At 38.3% G+C, this 19,975-nt stretch overlaps 5 protein-coding genes across 5 annotated transcripts; 2 read left to right on the top strand and 3 right to left on the bottom strand.

Annotated features, from left to right (window-relative positions):
* Positions 1–29: 29 nt before the first annotated feature.
* Positions 30–8,878, bottom strand: LOC114528591 (hydroxyacid-oxoacid transhydrogenase, mitochondrial-like). Its single transcript, XM_028550257.1, is given in 16 exon segments — positions 30–452; positions 869–965; positions 1,044–1,122; positions 1,292–1,390; positions 1,481–1,633; positions 2,395–2,500; positions 2,586–2,642; positions 2,964–2,984; positions 7,221–7,417; positions 7,559–7,662; positions 7,742–7,780; positions 7,783–7,794; positions 7,929–7,982; positions 8,159–8,220; positions 8,462–8,502; positions 8,604–8,878. Coding segments are annotated over 16 exon segments (1,428 nt in total). The 5' UTR covers positions 8,666–8,878; the 3' UTR covers positions 30–207.
* On the top strand, positions 3,485–4,992 carry LOC114528594. Its single transcript, XM_028550260.1, has 2 exons — positions 3,485–3,783; positions 4,313–4,992. Exons 1-2 carry the CDS (start codon positions 3,552–3,554, stop codon positions 4,906–4,908), a joined length of 828 nt encoding a protein of 275 aa, XP_028406061.1. The 5' UTR covers positions 3,485–3,551; the 3' UTR covers positions 4,909–4,992.
* Positions 8,879–8,974: 96 nt separating the features above from the next.
* LOC114528592 (proteasomal ubiquitin receptor ADRM1-B-like) lies at positions 8,975–11,562 on the top strand. Its single transcript, XM_028550258.1, has 8 exons — positions 8,975–9,210; positions 9,619–9,853; positions 9,939–10,122; positions 10,271–10,413; positions 10,499–10,525; positions 10,654–10,814; positions 10,956–11,058; positions 11,177–11,562. Exons 1-8 carry the CDS (start codon positions 9,007–9,009, stop codon positions 11,272–11,274), a joined length of 1,155 nt encoding a protein of 384 aa, XP_028406059.1. The 5' UTR covers positions 8,975–9,006; the 3' UTR covers positions 11,275–11,562.
* On the bottom strand, positions 11,558–14,143 carry LOC114528590 (double-stranded RNA-binding protein Staufen homolog 2-like). Its single transcript, XM_028550255.1, has 5 exons — positions 13,285–14,143; positions 12,596–13,183; positions 12,307–12,471; positions 12,023–12,184; positions 11,558–11,943 (listed from the first exon to the last, which is right to left on the bottom strand). Exons 1-5 carry the CDS (start codon positions 13,885–13,887, stop codon positions 11,824–11,826), a joined length of 1,638 nt encoding a protein of 545 aa, XP_028406056.1. The 5' UTR covers positions 13,888–14,143; the 3' UTR covers positions 11,558–11,823.
* Positions 14,144–14,339: 196 nt separating this feature from the next.
* On the bottom strand, positions 14,340–19,327 carry LOC114528396 (solute carrier organic anion transporter family member 4C1-like). The gene is made up of 6 exons (XM_028550015.1): positions 18,139–19,327; positions 16,920–17,488; positions 16,161–16,317; positions 15,902–16,062; positions 15,068–15,256; positions 14,340–14,620 (listed from the first exon to the last, which is right to left on the bottom strand). Exons 1-6 carry the CDS (start codon positions 18,880–18,882, stop codon positions 14,428–14,430), a joined length of 2,013 nt encoding a protein of 670 aa, XP_028405816.1. The 5' UTR covers positions 18,883–19,327; the 3' UTR covers positions 14,340–14,427.
* Between the last annotated feature and the right edge of the window lie 648 nt (positions 19,328–19,975).

Raw genomic sequence — 19,975 nt, 5'->3', positions numbered from 1 at the left:
CTGTATGTTGTTGAAAGAAATAAAGATATTGTTGTGACTAAAAGGGTACATTCCATGTATTTATTTACTTGTGTTTTTATCACACAAATTCACACGAGTCAATTTTAGCGGAATTCTTAATTGTTCTATTTGATTGGTTTTAATTGATTCCCCCCATATGATCAATAAAAAATCACAATAAAATCAAATAATACCTTTGTTTGTGAGTTAGTAAATTTTCATTGATGCTTCAAAGAGTTTGGCAAGTTCTTCTTCCCCAGGAGCACCAGCAGGGGCAAGTTTTGTCACTCTGTGTTGAGGTACTGTGCCTCTGACCAGATCGCCAACATCATCGGTGGTATAACCAACAGCATTTAACCCATCATCAACACCAAGGTCATACATGAACTGCATGAGGTGATCTGATAACAATCTACCAGCATCATCTTTGTGGACACCTCTTGTATCTGCACCTGAAGTGAATATGGAGATGGTGATATTATTGACCATGAAAGAAGGAATAACTACCTTCTATTTTAGTTTTAGGTTTCCTCCGGAAGTAACCCTGGATCAATCAAGGAGATGATCCTCTTGGACCTCTAGGAAGAACAGTTTAGAACCCATAGAGCCATCCAGTATAAATAAAGTTAGTTTAGTTTAGGTTTCCTCCTGTAGTAACACTGGATCAATAAGAGATGATCCTTACTGGACCTCTAGGAAGAACAGTTTAGAACTGATAGAGCCATCCAGTATAAATAAAGTTAGTTTAGTTTAGGTTTCCTCCTGTAGTAACACTGGATCAATAAGAGATGATCCTTACTGGACCTCTAGGAAGACCAGTTCAGAACTGACAGAGCTATCCAATATAAATTAAGTCAATAATAACTACCTAATGCTTCTGCAGCAGTAAGATGTCGTTCTGGACAGGCGGCTGATGTGAAAGAAAAAACAGCTGGAGCTGAAAGAACGACGGACAGTCCATGTGGCTGAAACACAATAAAACATTTTAATATTTGCTTGGTTCAAAGATTGAACTTCACCTTCTCATAACATGCATCACTTACAATGATTGGATACTTTGTTTCATAATCTGCAGCGTGGTAAGATTTCACCAGTCCAGAAATGGCATAAGACATTCCATGGCTAGCAAATTTGAAAAAAATAGTATTCAAGAATAAAATTTCAACCACAAAACCGTAGAAGGGACTTTAGGAAATCCACCAAGCGTTGTACCAGAGTCCACCAAAGTGTTATACCACAACATCACTGGTGGAAGATTATAATGAGTTGATAGCACGCAACAGAAGGTTACCATAAATGAACACCAGCATTTCCAAAGCCAATGCCAGCAAACACACTTGCTAAATGCATCTGAGATCTGGCCTCAATGTCGTTTGCATCTTTTACTGCTCTGGAACACAAAGAACTATATTCAATGAGTACTGAGTGAAAGTGCAACACAGAAATGAAATGTGGCATAACACAGAACAGTAAAACAAACCTCTTCATATATTTATTGACTGTTCTCAATGCATGCAATGACCATATATCACTGATGGGGTTACTTCCTTGGTAAGCTGGTCGAAGATTTGGGTTTTCAGGACGTGGGCTTCTCTCATTGTAAGGAATAGCTGTGTAGGATTCTAGAGCATGACTGAAAAGTTGCAGTATTATGATTTTAAAACTGAAGTCAAATATGCAGAAATTCTCATTCATTCAAACTCTCAGTGGAAACTGATTAGTGCTGATAGGTGGTAATAGTTGATAGAAGTTGATGAGAGTTGATAGAAGTTGATGAGAGTTGATAGAAGTTGATAGAAGTTGATCAAAGTTGATAGAAGTTGATCGAAGTTGATAGTAGTTGATCGAAGTTGATAGTAGTTGATCGAATTTGATAGTAGTTGATCAAATTTGATAGTAGTTGATCAAATTTGATAGTAGTTGATCAAATTTGATAGTAGTTGATCAAATTTGATAGTAGTTGATCAAATTTGATCAAATTGATAGTAGTTGATCAAATGATAGAGATCAAATTGATAGTAGTTGATCAAATTTGATAGTAGATCAGATAGAGTTGATAGAGTAAGTAGTTGATGAGAGTTGATAGTAGTTGATGAGAGTTGATAGTAGTTGATCGAATTTGATAGTAGTTGATGAGAGTTGATAGTAGTTGATGAGAGTTGATAGTAGTTGATGAGAGTTGATAGTAGTTGATGAGAGTTGATAGAAGTTGATGAGAGTTGATTGTAGTTGATAGAGGTGGATAAAAGATAATATGAGTAGATAGAGGTGGATAAGAATTGATAGAAGCTGACAGGAGTTGACACAAGTTAATAAAAGTAGTAAGGGTTGATAAGATGAAAAAGACATGAGTTGGAGAGGGCGGATGAAATGTGTTGTCAAACCTTCACTTACCACAACACATCAAAACCACTGTTCGCAGCGACTCTCTCTGGCATAAACAGAGTGTGGAGTGGGTCGACAATACCCATCGTAGGACGAATAGCACGATTAGCAATCCCTGTAGGAGGAGAGTTAATTAGATTTCAATGAGCATTATTTAGTTATTTGTGTTAAGTCTCAAAAGATATGCACATGATTCCAACCTGTTTTGGCTTTCAAAGGTTCGTAATCAAAGATGGACACACCAGTTGTTTCACTGCCTAAAATGCGTTGAAAATAATCACAGAATCAGTTGACACATTGAAGAAGCTTTACGCGGTTTAACCTAGCTCACGAGAAAACATTTTCATTTTTCAATTAGGATGATGTTGAACAGGTTGGCCGGGTCACAGAATCAACTGGGTTAGAGGATTGTACTGAGGTTGATCTTTGAAAGTCTACGAGCCTTTCTGGCTCTCATTACCGCCACTAAACCGTCTCGACAATCTTTAAATCAGATTTAAAAATATTCGCGTTGTAAGGCGAGTTTTGTTTCCGTTTGATCTCGTCAGTTCAAAACTTCAAATTGTAAATCAACTAACCTGTTCCAGCGGTGGTTGGAACTGAAAAATAAAAAGCCAAGAGTTGTAACGAAAATCATGATTTCACAAATTCATAAATATGTTAGACTTAAGACCGGGGCATTTTAGTATATATTGCATGTATATTTTCATATATGCATTGACAGTATTTTCAATTTATCAGTTCTTTATAACGAGCACGTTTGGCGGGAAAACAGTGTTATAATATGGAAGGTGAAGAAGAAAAAAAACAACATAAAAATCTATCTTTTCATGTATTATTTAACCCTGCTCTCTTGTATTTTTATTTCAATTATTTGCCAGTTTATTCCTGCACTAACATCGCACGGATTTATTTGTGTTTTCAATGAATTGTTAATGGATATGTCAAAAATGCTCTCTTTAAAATCACAATGCGCAACGATGCAAATATTTTTTCGCGGGTATTGTAAATTGCGAACCAGCAGAAACCAGCCTAAGTGTCAAATAATCCTAAAAATAAATACACAAAACTCATAGTTTAAAAAGAACGTTCACGATAACTAAAAAGATATCCTTAATCGGATAACTCGTACAGATAGGAAACAAGAACGGTGGTGATAAAGCAATATGGTGTCCTGGATTAAAGCACTCGGCATTGTTCTGCTTTTGTATTCAACAGAATTTAATAGTGAAGGTCGTAAGCTAGGAAAAGATTCTTCTTCTGATAAAAAGACAACACAACTAACAACAGAAGAAACTTCGAGACTATTATACAAAGATGAAGCAAAGATCAATGCAGAGGAACTTCGACAATTGATTGTGAATGTCTCCTATGATCCTAGACTACAAAATGTCACAGGTAGGCCATCCAAATAATATACCTGTATCCGGCAAAATATTTACTTCTATCTATTATTATTTGGGACTTTCCTTTAAGCTCCCAAAATTGTCAGCATGTTCCTATTTTGAATTTAAAATAGGAGTAATTCCTGTAAGGTCTGATCTTACGTTCCAATTTTGTCGGATCCAAGTCACTTCTGATGGATGTTTTATAGTCCGTTGACTTGCAATGTATATAGACAGCAATCAACTAAAGCCAATGCGGTACTGCTTTAGCAATAACAGACGATATTCAATACGTCAGAAGTAAATGGAATCCGAAAAATTGTACGTTTGAACAGACCTTAATGGTGGTGATAAAACTTCATTTCCCGGGTAAACAAGTGTGTATTTCATATCGATGTCTTCTGGGTTGTCTATGATTTCATTTCTGGGTTCCTACAGAAAGCGTACATCACCAGAAATGAGAAATATAATACAGGATTGATTGTATTTCCCTTGTGAAATAAAGCGTCCGTTGTCACATATTTGGCAAAAATCTTCTTTAGGTGCCGGTCACTTTGCGTACATGTACATTCAGCCAGCACATGAAGAGCCAAAATTGTACATTGAAAGCCAAGTTGTATCGAACAAGCTTAGAGGTAACTTTTCTTCCGCGCCGTATTTCAACAACGGTCGAATTTACCCCGCTTTACCACCACCTGGACACACTGACAACAGCAATTTTAGAATGGCATTTCGCGACCCGAAAAGAAATGAATCTAACAATCTCAGCCAAGACCACACGGAATACAAGATACTCTCTGGCCGTGGACTTGAAAATATGTTGCAGTCGTTTCTTGTGCTTACAAAGTTGTGCCCAAAGTACATTATTTTGTACTCGACAAATCTACCTCGTTTGAAAGGTCACCATGGTAAACATCATGGTCTTGAAATGATAGGAAAAGCTAGAAGAAACATCCCAAAGATTGTCTCCAAACACCGCCAATGTGATGATATAAAATCAGAGTTTTATCTTTACACGGGACAAATGAGCCCAACAGAATTAAACGAGGCGGACAACATCCCAAAACATCAAAAGTTACTCTCAGACAAAGAGAAACGGTATTTGAAAAAACATTCAATTGAATGGATAACTCTCTGAGAAAGAGTATATGACAACAACGTTTAGAAGATTCACTTGTAAAATAATAACATTGATATATAAATTATATATAATAAAAAGCAATTGGAAATAAATATATATTGCAATGGATAAAGGTGCAAATATTCTTGACAGAATTTTTTGTGCATGAGCTATGATGACCCGACCGATTTTTTCACACACATTTTAGAAACCGACTTTAATATATTTTGTTTAAGTCACAAGCAATGCCTTCTCGGGGTCTTTTTTTAACCTTGGACCGATTTTTTTTCATGCTATCACAATTTTTTGTTCGACTTGTATATATTCATGAAAATCAAACGAAATGTTGTCGATTAATATGTGACTGATATTGTTTTTCCACGGAAGTTTTTTGGGTGAGATTTGTTCATTTATGCTATAACAATTGAGAAAACGGAGTTAAATTCACATAATCAAATAGCATGACGTTCACATAAAGGGTGTCAAACAAGCTATCACCGGTACCGTTAATGGCTAACCAGCAACGAGAAATAAAACAATCATATAAAGACATAAAAAATTCGAAAAAAACATCACAAAGAAATCAATCGAGTCAATCGACGAGAAGCAAGGGGAAGATTTTACTTACAAAAGCAGTTATTTACAACAAAAGTTGAATCGCGGAAAATGATGTTCTGGAAAGCGTTGTGCGTTCTTTTGTTTCTCTACTCAACCAATTTCGTGGAAAGTCGATGCCTTGAAAAAGATTCCAACTCTGTTAAGAAAGCAGCAGCAGGGGGTGAAGTGGCTGAGGCAACGACGATAGCACAAGATCTTGAAACAAGAATTACCACGATTTCCGACACTGCCGTAAGAACTGCAGGTATTCAGAGTGATTTTCTGCGACCATAATGGTCAGATCAGTCTTATTTTGAATTTAAAACAAGACCATTTCATTGACGATTACCTCGTGACTAATTCTTTGACAGGACACACAAATGAGAGCTTGCTTTAAAATGTTTCGGCTACAATTAAGTCTTGCCATTAATTGAGATATGATTCTTTGCCTCATTGGTAGAAACTCTCACAATATAGAGATGAAAAGATTCGTCTTAATATAATTACCATGACGTAAGCACCTCTGATCCATGACTAAACCACAGATTCACAAATAAAGGCTCAAAATATCTTCGGGAAAAGCTTTAAATGCCAAAACCTTCCTGATTTAGCAAGTGATTAGTTTTGATGTTTTAATTAGTGAAAGCCATCACATGAAATTCCCCCCCCGACTTTTGGGATTTTTTTATCAGTGATATTACTCAAAGCTATGCTTTTTCATACATGTATCAGCTGGATTTTGACTATTTTAGGCGATCAACAATTTGCATTCATTTATTTACAACCAACTGGACAAGCTGTTCGATTTTTGGATAACCAAGCTGTTTTGAATTCCCTGACTGGTGCCAGAGGTTCTGCGGCGAACCTGAAAGACGGCAATCCTTTTCCTGCTCGACCAGCTGGTAGAGCACGAGACAATACCAATTTTAGAATGGCATATCGAGGTCCTGCACCTGAGGGAAATGACAACAGCCACCACTCAGAGTACAAGTTGCTGGAAAGAAATGGCCTCGAGACAATGGTTAACTCTTTTAAACGAAGGCAGAACAACGCCTGTCCAAAATACATCATTATCTATTCCAGACTCCTGCCATGCATGGCACCTATCAATGTCCAGACCGGTGCACGAATACGTGGTTCAGGCGATCGTTGCCTGGAGATGATCAACGCTGCGAAAACTGGAACACAAAATCTCCCAGGTTGTGCAAACACTAGATTTTACCTCTACACACACCAAAACAGAGCAAGAAGTGCTACACCAGCAGATCGGGCATATTTCAACGCAGAAACCAATTATTTCCAAAGAAACGGCATCACTTGGTTGCACCCATAACCCAGTGCTAACACAGTGCAGGAACATCCTCTTTAAGTGAGGAACAAAAAGCAGCTAGAAGCAGCTTTTTAATGATTAAAGATTCATTTGTAGAAAAAGATTAGGTAAATGTCAACTTAAGAGTTGATTGACGTTAATGTTGGTTATATTTGTGTGAGTTCAGAGTTGAAATAGTACTATATGTCACTAGTTTGTGTTAAGTCAAATACATTAAATATATGTATCTTTCTTGCAATTTGACAACAATTTCAGCACTTCTGTAATCAAGATACTTTCCTTATATAAACACAGACACTTGCCCTCTAGCTAACATACAAGTTGCCACCTCTCCTACACTTTTTAGACGCTGCATTATTGAGTCTAAACACATGAGTTATGAAAAACATTAAACTCAACTTACTTGCAATCAGTGGCTTAAGTTGCTTGGTGACAGGCAGACCTTTCCCAATTGGTGCATTAACAAAGTCCAAGAATTCATTCTCCGGACAGCTTGAGTAAAGGTTTGCAGCTTTTGCTGTATCCATGACAGAGCCGCCTCCTACTGCAAGAAAACTGTCAAAATCTCCATTCTTTGCAAAATCAATGGCTTCCTGGAAACTGAAAGATAAATAGATTAATAAAATGCAAAACAAATAGAAGATTTAGAAAATTAAAGTTAATCATACACTGATTAAAGTATTAAATATGTGTTCAAGGCCATATAATCAGATGCACATTGACAAGAATATTGTTTCGAACCTTTTGTCAGTTGGTTCAATCCTGATGTTGTCAAAAACATCATGTTTTACACCATTAAGACACAAGGAGTCCAGAGCTTGAAATACAGGAGGAAGCTGACTCAACTAAAATACAATAATATATTTAGAAATATGTAGAAAGTATATTGTCGGCATTAAGAAATTTACATGAACATTAACTTGCCTTTTTGTCAGTAATAACACAAACATTTTTTGCTCCCAAATGTTCTTGAAATCCTATAAATGAAAAAAACCCAGATGTTTATTATAAAGTGTAAATTAGGCCCTCTGAATAGTGCTATCTGCATGTGAATTTAGATGAAGGAAATGTGAAGAAGTTTTGAGTTTATTGACTTCATCTCTGAACATACCATGCCGACTTCTTGTGTTACCCCTGCACCATATCTGATACTGGATGATGCCATCTGCAAGGGAAGTATTCTTGTCAATAAAGTTTTTCAGGTGAAATTCAGAGGGTGAAACGTGGTAAGATAATGGGTATAATATATAGGAAGCAAGCTAGGTAGTTTTCTATTTTTAGTGATCAACCACTGCACTGGATATTGTCTTCCCTATGCCCTAATTTTTGCTGTAACCTTACCTCGAATGCATATTCCTTATTTTGTTGCACCTCAGCCGATGGTACGGAAGCATGGCGATGTCCTAAAAGGGTGGAGTTTGTGATGAGGGGTGAATGTGATGGAACAGAATGAAAAGGGTGAGGAGAGGTGTGATGGGTGAGGGGGAAGGGGAAAGTGAGGTAAGAACAGTGAGACTAAATTTTGCAAGGTGTAAATATCTGAGTGTCTAAGATGCTGGATTAACTATCAAGTGAGAGACTGCATGAGAGCACACTCGAAGATTACTGTCCCAGCCAACCATTAAACTACCTAATGTTATTTACCATGGTGAGTAAATGCTTGAGAATGTGCTGGGCAACTACATCTAAAAAGGATAAACTTCATTTAGGAAAACATTGCAACTACAAATTGTACTAAATATCAAATAATCTATGATCTATTGTGCATTCTGCAGTGTTCACTTACTGTGTTTCACTAAGCAACCTCAAAACTCTTAAAATGGCTTCTCTACTCACGATTTTACTCATTTTCGTTTGCAAAAAGCTGCTCAAATTAACGTTGATTACATTGAAAAATCACTGCACAAATATTTCGTAATGCATGGTATGTCTAGGATTTATCATCTCCAAGGCGCATTGTTCACTTTATTAACATGACTTTCTTCTGTTTTTCTCCCCCGGAATTTGGCTTTCTGGCAGCAATTCGTAGATTACAATCTGCGGAAATAGAAATGCAGGATCTTGCACGGGGGGGGGAGGAGCAAAGTTATCGCTACATTCGATGGGATTTTCATAAAAGTGGAAGTCTGATAAATTTCACTTTACACGAGTAAAAGAATTTGTAAGAGAAAAAATAAATCTTTGAAAAAATGGCTTCTACTGGTACGGCTCTTTTTGGTTCAAATATCGGCAGTTCTTCGAAGAATTTAGTTGAATTTCGCGCAGGAAAGATGAAACTAAATGGCACTACAGTCACAGCTGACAAACGTAAAGGTTTGGTGTACGTTTTTCAAGGCGAAGACTCTTTGATGCATTTCTGCTGGAAGGATCGTGGATCGGGGAAAGTTGAGGATGTACGTTCGGTTTAAATAGCCATGTTTGTTGTGCTAACGCTTGTGGTGCAAGTTTATACATTTTTTCACCGCTTTTGTGACGTAAACTGACGTTTTACTGTATAAAATTAAGTTTCGTCTTCTGAGTGCCATGAATTAGTAGGTCAACTCAATCGTTAAAGACTATTGGTCTATTTTTGTACAAATATTGTCGGCGTCACTGATTTTATGAAATAACATCTCTCAGGAGAACATAATTTTGTGTGATTAAGCCAAGGCCAACTTTTCACCTACCCAAGATTAAAAATTTACCCTAGTAAAATTAGTCTAGTCATATCTTTAATTCTCTACCAAAACACAATTCTTTTGAACAGAATAGTTGGTATGCATACTATAGCAAGAGTGGAATGACAATCTCAATATTTCTAGGATTTAATAATCTTCCCTGATGACGTGGAATATAAAGCCGTAAAGCAGTGTACAACTGGACGAGTTTTCATTTTGAAATTCAAAAACTCCTCACGTAAATTGTTCTTCTGGATGCAAGAGCCAAAGTCAGACAAAGATGAAGATTTGATGAAGAAAGTGAATGATTTTTTGAACAACCCTCCTGCTCCAGGATCATCTGGTGGCGGTCTGAGGCACTTAGGTGACCAATTAATAGGTAGGCATAATTTCCACTCTCAGACTAGATTGAAATCTAGATAACCTAACGTCAAACTCAAAGCAATCTTCTTATGATTTAAAAGGTGACACAAGTCTTCAGGGTTTGATCGGCAACATGGATCAACAACAGTTGTTACAATTGCTCGGCAGTAGCCAGGGTATGTCTGGCCTTAGTCTGGCTGGTTTGACGTCCCGTGGTTCAAGTGCTGGAAGCACGCCTGCAAGCAGACCAAGTGATAGTGAACCACCTACCACAGCACCCTCTCAGTATGTATTCATATACATACCACCATTAGTTTACCATAACCTTACATCCTGTTAACCAGTTGTGTGAGGACTGAAGTTTTGTGCACAAGTGCATCAGCTCTCAACCAATCCAAATGGTAAAAATATAAAACCAACATATTCATTCCAGGTCAATTTCTGATAACCAGTCTTCGGGTGATCAAAACAAGACGTCATCCAGTGGTACTGGAGATAAGGATACACCGGCATCAGCCACTCCTGGTCCTGCAGTTCAGCTCAGTGATCTTCAAAACATTTTGTCTAACATGGCTGGTGAGAGATGTTAAGCTATAACTAATCTTTTATTTTGATCTTGCAAATCCTAAACCAACAAAATGTTCTTCATTCTTTTTTTTAGTTCCAGTTCCTCAGCAATTACCAGAAGGTAATGCCAAGCAAAGCACATACAAATTGTCATGCATCTTCGTTGAATATATTGCATGTTTTAGCCTTACTCTGCGTTTCTTAGGAAGAGAGTTTTTTCTCAAAAGGTTGTCTACTGTATTTTCATAGCTGTGGACCTGAATCTTGTGATAACTCCAGAAAACCTGGCACCAATGCTAAGCAATCCTGAAATAAGGAACCAGTTAATACCCTTTTTGCCAGCTGGTGAAGATCTCCCTCAGGATGAGTCCCAATTACTGCAAACTCTGCAGTCACCCCATTTTCAACAGGTATACAAATTTGGTGAAATTACCAGTTGGCTGCACTATTCTATTTAAGGCCATGAATTAGTCTGGGAAACATGGCTTCTAATGATATATCTACCAAACAAATGATATTGTGATAGTATATTTTGCCAATTTTTTCATTAGAGTTTGCAAGCATTCAGTACTGCACTGCAGTCGGGACAACTTGGACCAATAATGAGTCAGTTTCAACTGCCAGATAGTGCTGTGCAGGCTTTCACCAGAGGAGGTCAGAACTTTACTACAAACTGCTTGTTTTACCTTCATGAATAGCATAAGATCTGGAAGAAAATGCTGGCAATTTTCAGCATCGCCATAATTTAACTAGAATCTTGAACAATTAATAGATGTGACCGAGGTGGCGCAAGCTCTTCAGGGGAACCCAGAAAATGATGATTCAAAATCTGATTCCAAGGATGAAGAGGAAGACATGGCCTTGGATTGAAATTGACTTCCTTAATTAATTAAAAACTCAATTATTCTCATTTTGTTTCTTGCTATATGTTTAAGTATCACAATTTGTTAATGAGTTAGTAGGATAGAAAAATATGTCAGAAATAAAACTCAATTGAATCCTGTTTAAATTTGTTTGAGCTTAAGTCAACAAGGAAGAACTTTATGTTATAACATACATAGATCACTTACCCACTTAAAACTTCAATGGCTATCAGTAGGATGTCTAAGTTCTGTCAAGAAAATCAAACAATTCAACCATACAAGGTCAAAAATTTGATGCATGAGAATTTATTTTTAAAATCATAAATTACATTTGTCAATGGACATATGCATAAATTTGCTTTACTTGCTAGTATTTGCTGTCACAAAATATACACACAAAATATAAAGGCAGCCTCTGATGGACTACCTTGAACAATCCCACAAGTGACGCTGCTATATTACTTTGAACAAGTCCTACTTGATTTACATCAGTTTCCAGATGCAGCATCAATCGCAGGATCATTCGTTGCTGTTGGAGGCGGTTGCAACAGGTGGGCTATAGCATTTGCAGGGCAGAATGCTCGAAAGCATGTTCAAGGGAAGGACCAAAGCCATGGCACACCAGTTGCGGCACAGTAGAAACTGTCACAACCGCCAAGCATTTTTCTTTATTCTCCTAAATAGGCAGAAGAATAGAAAGTCAAGGTTTTGAAATTCAAAATAAAACTTGTTTAATGTTTGAAGCACTCACTGACCTGTGTAGCATCCTGATACTTGACCTGAAAGCCACCAGACTCTGCAAGTTGCTGCAGCTTTTGCATTGAGGGTGTATTCCCATTTTGAAGTATTTCATTTGACATTGGTTTAACAACCGGAGCACCAGGGGCCCTGTTTAGGACTGTAACTGTTGGAGCAACCTGTAAGATATATACACAGATTAGCCCATGAATATACAGACATAAGAAAGAAATTCATCTAGGATTGTTTTAAAGATTGTGGTACCAGATACTGTAAGTACAAATCCTACAATAATACTTACAGGTTGTGCAATATTCGGCAAAGGTTTCGCAGGTGGAGGAACCTCTGGCGCTGACATCATGTTTCTATTTGCCATTTCAGGTAATATTGGCAGCAGACCTGGAGGAAGTGACCGACCTTCTGTGGTTGATTCTTTAGTTCCTTTTTCTTCATCTTCACTTTTTTTCTAAATATGCAGCAAGAGGCTTAAAATGATTTTACTATAATTATGGTGAAGTAATGGTGGACCAGACAAAATTGGATCATGTGAACAAAGTCCCTACTACATTTAATGCGATGCAAATGTTCACCTGAGTTTGCTCAGAGTTAGTTTCTTGTCCGGATACAGGCTTGCTAGTTCTTACTCCCAACAATTGCAACAAAGCCTCTGCAGCATTCTTCTTTGCTTCTTTTTTATTGGCTCCTGAACCTCGGCCAATATGGGAGTCAACTTGTACCTGCATGGTGAACTCTTTGTTGCGAATACCTTCTTCGCTGACGAGGGTGTACACTGGTAGGGTCTCTTTCCGCTTCTGTCGAAGCTGACCCAAAAGGCTGATAGGGTTAAGACTTGGGTCTAACTCTTTCGGAGATTTCTTTCCATAACCGTTGTGCTTGTAAAGTCGACTCATAGCATGAGCTTTTGGAAGAGGAGGTAATTTTCTAAGCTCTTCCAAGATTTTAGCCGAGGCTAAATGTCTTGAAGCTTTCTTGCTTGGCCCCTCTGCTGATGCAGAGAACTCACCAACAGTGACGGTTGTTCCAAACATGCGATTATGGGGTGGACCAGCTGAAGATACAACTTCAAAATCAATCTTCATTTTGCGTTTGCTGGCAATCTCATGGACTTCGCTTATCGGGGATTTGATAAGCTCGCTGGTCTCTCCAACTGTATATACCTGAAAATTTAGACAATCACAATCTATAACATCACAACTTTTCTGCTGAAGTTAAGCAAAATAATGTGAGACAATTGTTAGTAATGAACTTAATGTTGTACCTTTGGATCAGGAATCTCGTTTTGTTCAGATATAGATTCCGTTGTACATTCTTTGCGGAGTTCAACCAATGCCTTGCTCGCCGCATTACGGCGCGCCTCTTTCTTGCGGAAACCCTCACCAAAGTACTCTTTGTCGTCGACCTTCACCGAAGCAACCATCTTCAAGGGTGGCCGATGATGGTATGGCATTATTCCAGCTGTGTACTCTTGGTAGGGATACCCACCATAGGTGTTAGCTGGTATGGGAGAGGGACCAGGGTGAGGTCTCACCATAGGGGCTAGGTCACAATACTCAATGTGTTTTCCAAGTTTCATTGCGAGGCTATTTAGCTCCACTGCCGGTGCATTGTTTAACTGCTTTGGTTTCCGTTCTGGTTTCGTCAAACCCGAAGTCTCAAGACCCAACTGGGCCGCATTGTGTTTAGCCCCTCGAATGGTCGAAGCGACCCCCTCGTATGAACCACCGTTTGTTAAGGTCAGTTCAACTTTAAAGGTCTTCTCGTGAGGTGGACCAGTTTCCTCGATCACTTTATATTCTGCTACAACGTTGTTGGCTTTGCACAACTCGTTCATCAAACTGATTGGCGTCTTATTGCATATCATTGTGACACGGCTGTCAAATGAAAATACCTTCCAGCTGTATGAGGAGCTGATATTTGCTCCGAGGACCCGATTTTAGCGTCGCGAAAACCCGGCTTTTTTTGTGTATTTTTTTGCAAGTGGACGAGCAAGTGAAGCAAGAGCACACCGTAAAAGATCTGTTGTGTCTAAAACTGGACGGAGACCCCACACTTTTGTAAATTTCTTTCTCAAAAGTGGACAAAATTTGTCTACATGAGGTCTGCTCCTGTTTTGTAATTGAAGAGCTTTCAAAGGAATGCAAAATACGCACGCGCGAAATGAACACACGTTGGCACTGAACTCTATACGCACCACTGAAGCGGTGACTTTTCGCGAGAAAATAGGTACGCAAAACGTCCATATTGCTAGATTGTCGCAATTCCAAATTTTCTTTGAAAAAATAACTTATATTAAGCAATCATTTTACTGTTCTTATGTATTTATACACCTATCAGGTATATATGTTATAATTAATATAATCATTTATTTCTGTTTTTATAATTATTCCATTCCGCAGCTATTTTACAACGGAGTTGAATGTACTGTGTTTTCTACGGTGCGACCATTCGGTGTTTCAACTCCAATTGAATTGTCGGTCAAATTCACTTGACTTTCCGTTGAGAGGTTTCTTGGTGATTTATACGCGAACCAAGCCAAGGCGAAGAAAAGCAACGACAATGCTTTGCATATCATCGTAGCTCCGAAAAACACATAACTGAAAGCAGAAAAGAGTATTTTGATATTTAGACTAAATAAAATTTGGCAAAATAACCTTATTTACGACAACTCTTAAACAGTTCCCTCTAGAGGTCCAGTAAGGATCATCTCTTATTGATCCAGTGTTACTACAGGAGAAAACCTAAACTAAACTAACTTTATTTATACTGGATAGCTCTATCAGTTCTAAACTGTTCTTCCTAAAGGTCCAGTAAGGATCATCTCTTATTGATCCAGTGTTACTACAGGAGGAAACCTAAACTAAACTAACTTTATCTATACTGGATAGTTCTATCAGTTCTGAACTGTTCTTCCTAGAGGTCCAGTAAGGATCATCTCTTATTGATCCGGTGTTACTGCAGGAGGAAACCTAACTAAACTAACTTTATTTATACTGGATAGCTCTATCAGTTCTAAACTGTTCTTCCTGTGTACCTATACCTACCTTAGGCTATCGTTTTGATATTCTAAACAGTTTCGATCCACATTCTTATTGCAAGGATCAGTTTCAGACAAGATGCAAACTGAATCCAATAGAGCACCATACACTATTGGTGCAGGGATAAATGCCAGAATCCTGGTGATAATTTGTTGCACGCCAAGAGCGAAGGAGCCTTGACTTTCAGGGACACATCTAGGAATGAGATCTCAGGTTAGCTAAGAACGATGGAATACTAATTACGAGAATGGAGGGATAAGAATGAAGTGAAGTGAATAACATTGAAGAGATCAGAAGAAGATGTGAGGTGGTAGATATTGTAGAGAAGATGAGGGAAGCAAGGTTGAGATGATATGGACATGTATAAGAGGAGATGAAGGAAAGATGGTCAGAGATATTATGAAATGAAGAGATCAGAAGAAGATGTGAGGTGGTAGATATTGTAGAGAAGATGAGGGAAGCAAGGTTGAGATGATATGGAGACGTAATAAGAAGAGATGAAGGAAAGATGGTCAGAGATATTATGAAATGAAGAGATCAGAAGAAGATGTGAGGTGGTAGACATTGCAGAGAAGATGAGGGAAGCAAGGTTGAGATGATATGGAGACGTAATAAGAAGAGATGAAGGAGAGTTGGTCAGAGATATTATGAATGAAGAGATCAAAGAAGGTGTGAGGTGTAGACATTGCAGAGAAGATGAGGGAAGCAAGGTTGAGATGATATGGAGACGTAATAAGAAGAGATGAAGGAGAGTTGGTCAGAGATATTATGAAATGAAGAGATCAGAAGATGTGGTGGGTAGATATTGCACACAATATAAGACGGGCAAAGTCGGCTCACCTCAGTGTTACGGTAATGGCTGGAATGTTGTTACAAAACGTGAAACAAATCAAGAGAAACAAAACGGCAAGAAAATAGGGCAATAAGTCGCATTTTTCCTCGCAACCTCCATCAAAAACCATGGTTATGTTCGGTGATAAACAGCTACAGTTTGTAAACACCTAACAAGAAATAAACCAAACATACAATTATTTTCAAATTCTGATAACCTCAAGTTGGCCATCACCTGATTAACGCGTCAAAACAAATAATCTTTAACCTTATCGCCATCGAGTTTTGACTCCATTGAGCAACCAGCGTGGCACGGAGAGAAATAAGTGATTTTATCTTTTTTTGCACAAACAGGAATGTAGTTATGCTGTTTGCAGCTACAGTTGTACACAGAACTACACGAGTCTATGGCATTCCCGCCAGATCTAAAAAGCCAAAGACGATATAATGTCAACAATGTCTGACAAGCGGTCATAACTTGATAATCCATGTTTCAATCTATTAAAGAGCCTTTGTCAACAGAGTTGACATGACAAAGGCCCTTGGCTCGAAACGACAAGCAATTTTTTGTGTATTTGAAAAAGATTTGTTGTGTATTTGCAGGAGTTTTGCGCTGCAATATAGGACCGATCGTATGCAGGAACCTGCACCTCAGAAAAACTCTTTCCACATGGGAGACTTCTGTAACGGATATCGGATAATGGATTAACTGTAAATATAGGCTAATACTAATAGAATAAGGAAAAATAAGTTGCCGCAGATGCACTATTGCAAGTGCTTCCGAGATTCATACATAAATATAGCATTTAATAATAAAAATAGCATTGTAGATAATTAAAACAAGCGTACACGCCGTATAGAACTAGAGTATAAATAACAAATTGTTATTAACCAATGTAAAATAAGAATAAAAGAGTTGGATCTAGACCTGTTGTGTGTCTGTGTGAAGTATGCTCGGCTCGTTACACTTTGCAAAAAACAACATCTCGCTTGCGACCCAAACTTAGAAATAAAATCAAATTACTACCTGTTGTAATAGGATGTGGTGACGCCAGCAAAATTTTGGTTCGGACAATGATGTAAATAGATGAAGATAGGAAGTGTTGCAATAAAGGCAATAATGGTGCATGCTTTGGCACACTGACTGCAGGTCCATTTGAAGCGACGGATCAAGAATCCACCCAACATCATTCCTGCAATCCCTCCTGGGATTATAACCACCCCTGCCGAGAAACTGGCATCGCTCGAGCTCAGGTGAAACTGTGATTCCAAGAATTTTGGAAGAAAGGTGGAAGTTCCTGAAACGGCAAATCCTTCTGCCGTCCCTGCTATCGTCGTGAAGAGAAACACTTTGTTTGTGAAGAGAGATTTGAGCGACGGTAGGAACTCGCTGGCGCTGTGTGGCTTCTGGTCGTCTGGTACTCGATCTTGGGCGCGACTTTTTTGATCTTGAAGAGTTTTCACCCGAGGTATTTCGCGAGGAAGGCCCAACAAAGGAATGCTCGCTATAAGAGCGCATATTCCACCGAAAATATAGCCTAGGTACCAAGCCCCAATCCAACTGTTATCCTCTGGCGTCAGCTCAACACCATCCGGCTGAAAAAAAAGGTAAAAGGTTTGTTGAAGAAAAAAGCGATTCAGGTTAGTTAGAGTGATCCACCAGGACCAGTTTGGACGGGAATAATGATTCCTATTCGCTCCTGTATTGAAGAGTGGAGAAATGAAGGAACTAGTCTTTGCTGTGTGCAAGAATAGCGAAACTGCTCCTAAAGGGTTGAGGAGTTCATTAGGGTAGATGAAAGTCGATCAAAATGGATGAGAGTGGGATGATAATGATTGAAAGTGGGATGATAATGGATGAAAGTGAGATGATAATGGATGAGAATTTACGAGGATTGAAGTAGAGGGGGTGGAGATTGTTGATTGGAGCGGATGAGATAAGCTTAAGGCCCTTGGCATATTATGTATAAAATGTCAGCCCACATTCGCATGTCGGTAGATAACGCGTGATAATAGCAATATATTTGCAGGTCTAGAAAGGTCTGCAAACACGAAGCTTTTAATAAAAACAAGAATTGAAATGTTTGTTCTTATTTAAATAGCCTGTGGCATTCGTCTAAACTCGCAATAAAAAGAAATTAATTTGTCTAAACTAGCAATAAAAAGAAATTAATTTCCGATTTAGTTTGCATATGCAAATAAAACGAAATAAGTGTCAACGAAGGTCGTAACATCTGAAGCCTTACCAAGTCAATGTCAATATATATTGTAAGAAAATAACCTCCAAAAAGAAACCCGATACCTGGGCCTAACGTGGCAACAGCGTAGAATACTCCTAGGTACATCCCGGAGTTCCTTCGAGTTACATTTTCATCCAAATAGGCCGAGCCAAGGTTGTAAACAGGCGAAGCCCCTGCTCCTATGAGCAATTGACCGAGGACAAAAACGAACATATGATACCATTGTGACTTGCGACAATTATCTAACGAATGTGTTGCATTGCGTAACGTTTCGTTGTAGCGGCAAAGGTCACTCGTTTTAGCAATAGTTGGTTCGTAGTCGCCTACGATTAGTTGTGGCAACGAAAACAACAGGCAGCCCAGCCCGAGCACAACCGAACCAGCACCTAACCATTTCGATTTATGCGAATGGCCGACATAGCTAACGAGTAGAGTAACCAACGTATTCCCGATATCATAACATGAGAAAATACTTCCCACTTGACTGCTGCGTAAATAATATCTCTTTTCAATTGACGAAATAACAACGCCAGATAAGCCAGTTACTATCATGCCTTGCGTGCCAACAAGAATGCAACAAAATACTAGAATCCATCGAGATGATAAGAATCGTTGTAAAAAGCTGGGTCTTACGCTAAACCATCCATACTGGTTCGTCTTTATCCCCTCAGGATTTTGAGGAATTTCAACTTGTTCACCGCCGACCATATCGCCACTGTTATTTTCCTCCTCAAGTATTGCAAGGTTCATTCCTTCTAGCGCGGTTTCAGGAATGAACCATGTCACGTCCACTTCATTGTAAAAACAACATCAATACATATTTTCAACAATTCTCTGCCTTATACCGAGTAATTCAATCGTTTACTGTCTCGGCTTTTAATGCCCCCTAGAACTATAAACTTGTATACAGAAATTTGATATATCCACAACGAGTCGGCGACAGTTTCTGCCGGGAACATACGAGTAACTATATTATGAACTATTGTCACTACAGGTCTTTTGGTTTTGTTTTTATCGTTTTAAATATATGCACGGGCATATGACATGTTGACATTTTAGACAAAGAGCCTTAATCCGGATTTAAGTCCAGTTCTTGACTTCTTCTGTGTCGCAATCGACGAGAAAAGCCATTGTTCGGTGCCGATGAAAGAAGAGCAATTTAAAAATAAATTCTCTTCGTTGCAGGCGAGAATATTTCGTCTATTGTGACACAGTCGGCTACCAAGGGAACCAGGATTAAGAAAGGGTTGGCTTATGAAGTGATCTAAGAAAATCGTACAGTCGTTTGTGATACTTTTTTACTTCAATTAAACACGCTTTCGAGAGATGTGTTTGCATTTTGCAAAATGTTTGCACAGCTTTTCAGAGATGATGTAAAGAATGCTGTCTCAAGTAAGGGAAAATAATGCAGAATTCCTGGACAGTTGAGATGATCATATATAATTTATAAAACATAGAAATGGTTCACGACAAAGGATAGATAAAAGGTCTATTAAAGACACAAAAAGACGAAAGAGAAGATGTTAAAAAACTCGCAATATGAAGTGAACATAAGCTAAAATAATTTAATAACCTAAGGCTAAGCTAGAATTGAAGAAATCTTAAATCCACTTCTATCTATATTGTCTAATCATTGTATTGAGAGGAAGAATAGTCCAGAACTGATAAAGGCATCTAATATAAATAGTTTAATATTGATGAGGCATGTTTTTTTATCTATAAAGGTTATTTATAAATTATAATACCTGTTTAAAATCAACATATATGGCGAGAAAGTAACCACCAAGGATAAACCCAGTACCAGCTCCCAGCGCGGCGATCGAGTAGTACAGACTAATGAACA

Source organism: Dendronephthya gigantea, unplaced genomic scaffold (assembly GCF_004324835.1).
Source record: "Dendronephthya gigantea isolate DGI-Jeju-01 unplaced genomic scaffold, DenGig_1.0 000050F, whole genome shotgun sequence".
Lineage (NCBI taxonomy): Eukaryota > Metazoa > Cnidaria > Anthozoa > Malacalcyonacea > Nephtheidae > Dendronephthya > Dendronephthya gigantea.
Note: the sequence above shows the minus strand (reverse complement) of the source record. Positions and strands in the feature narration are given on the sequence as shown.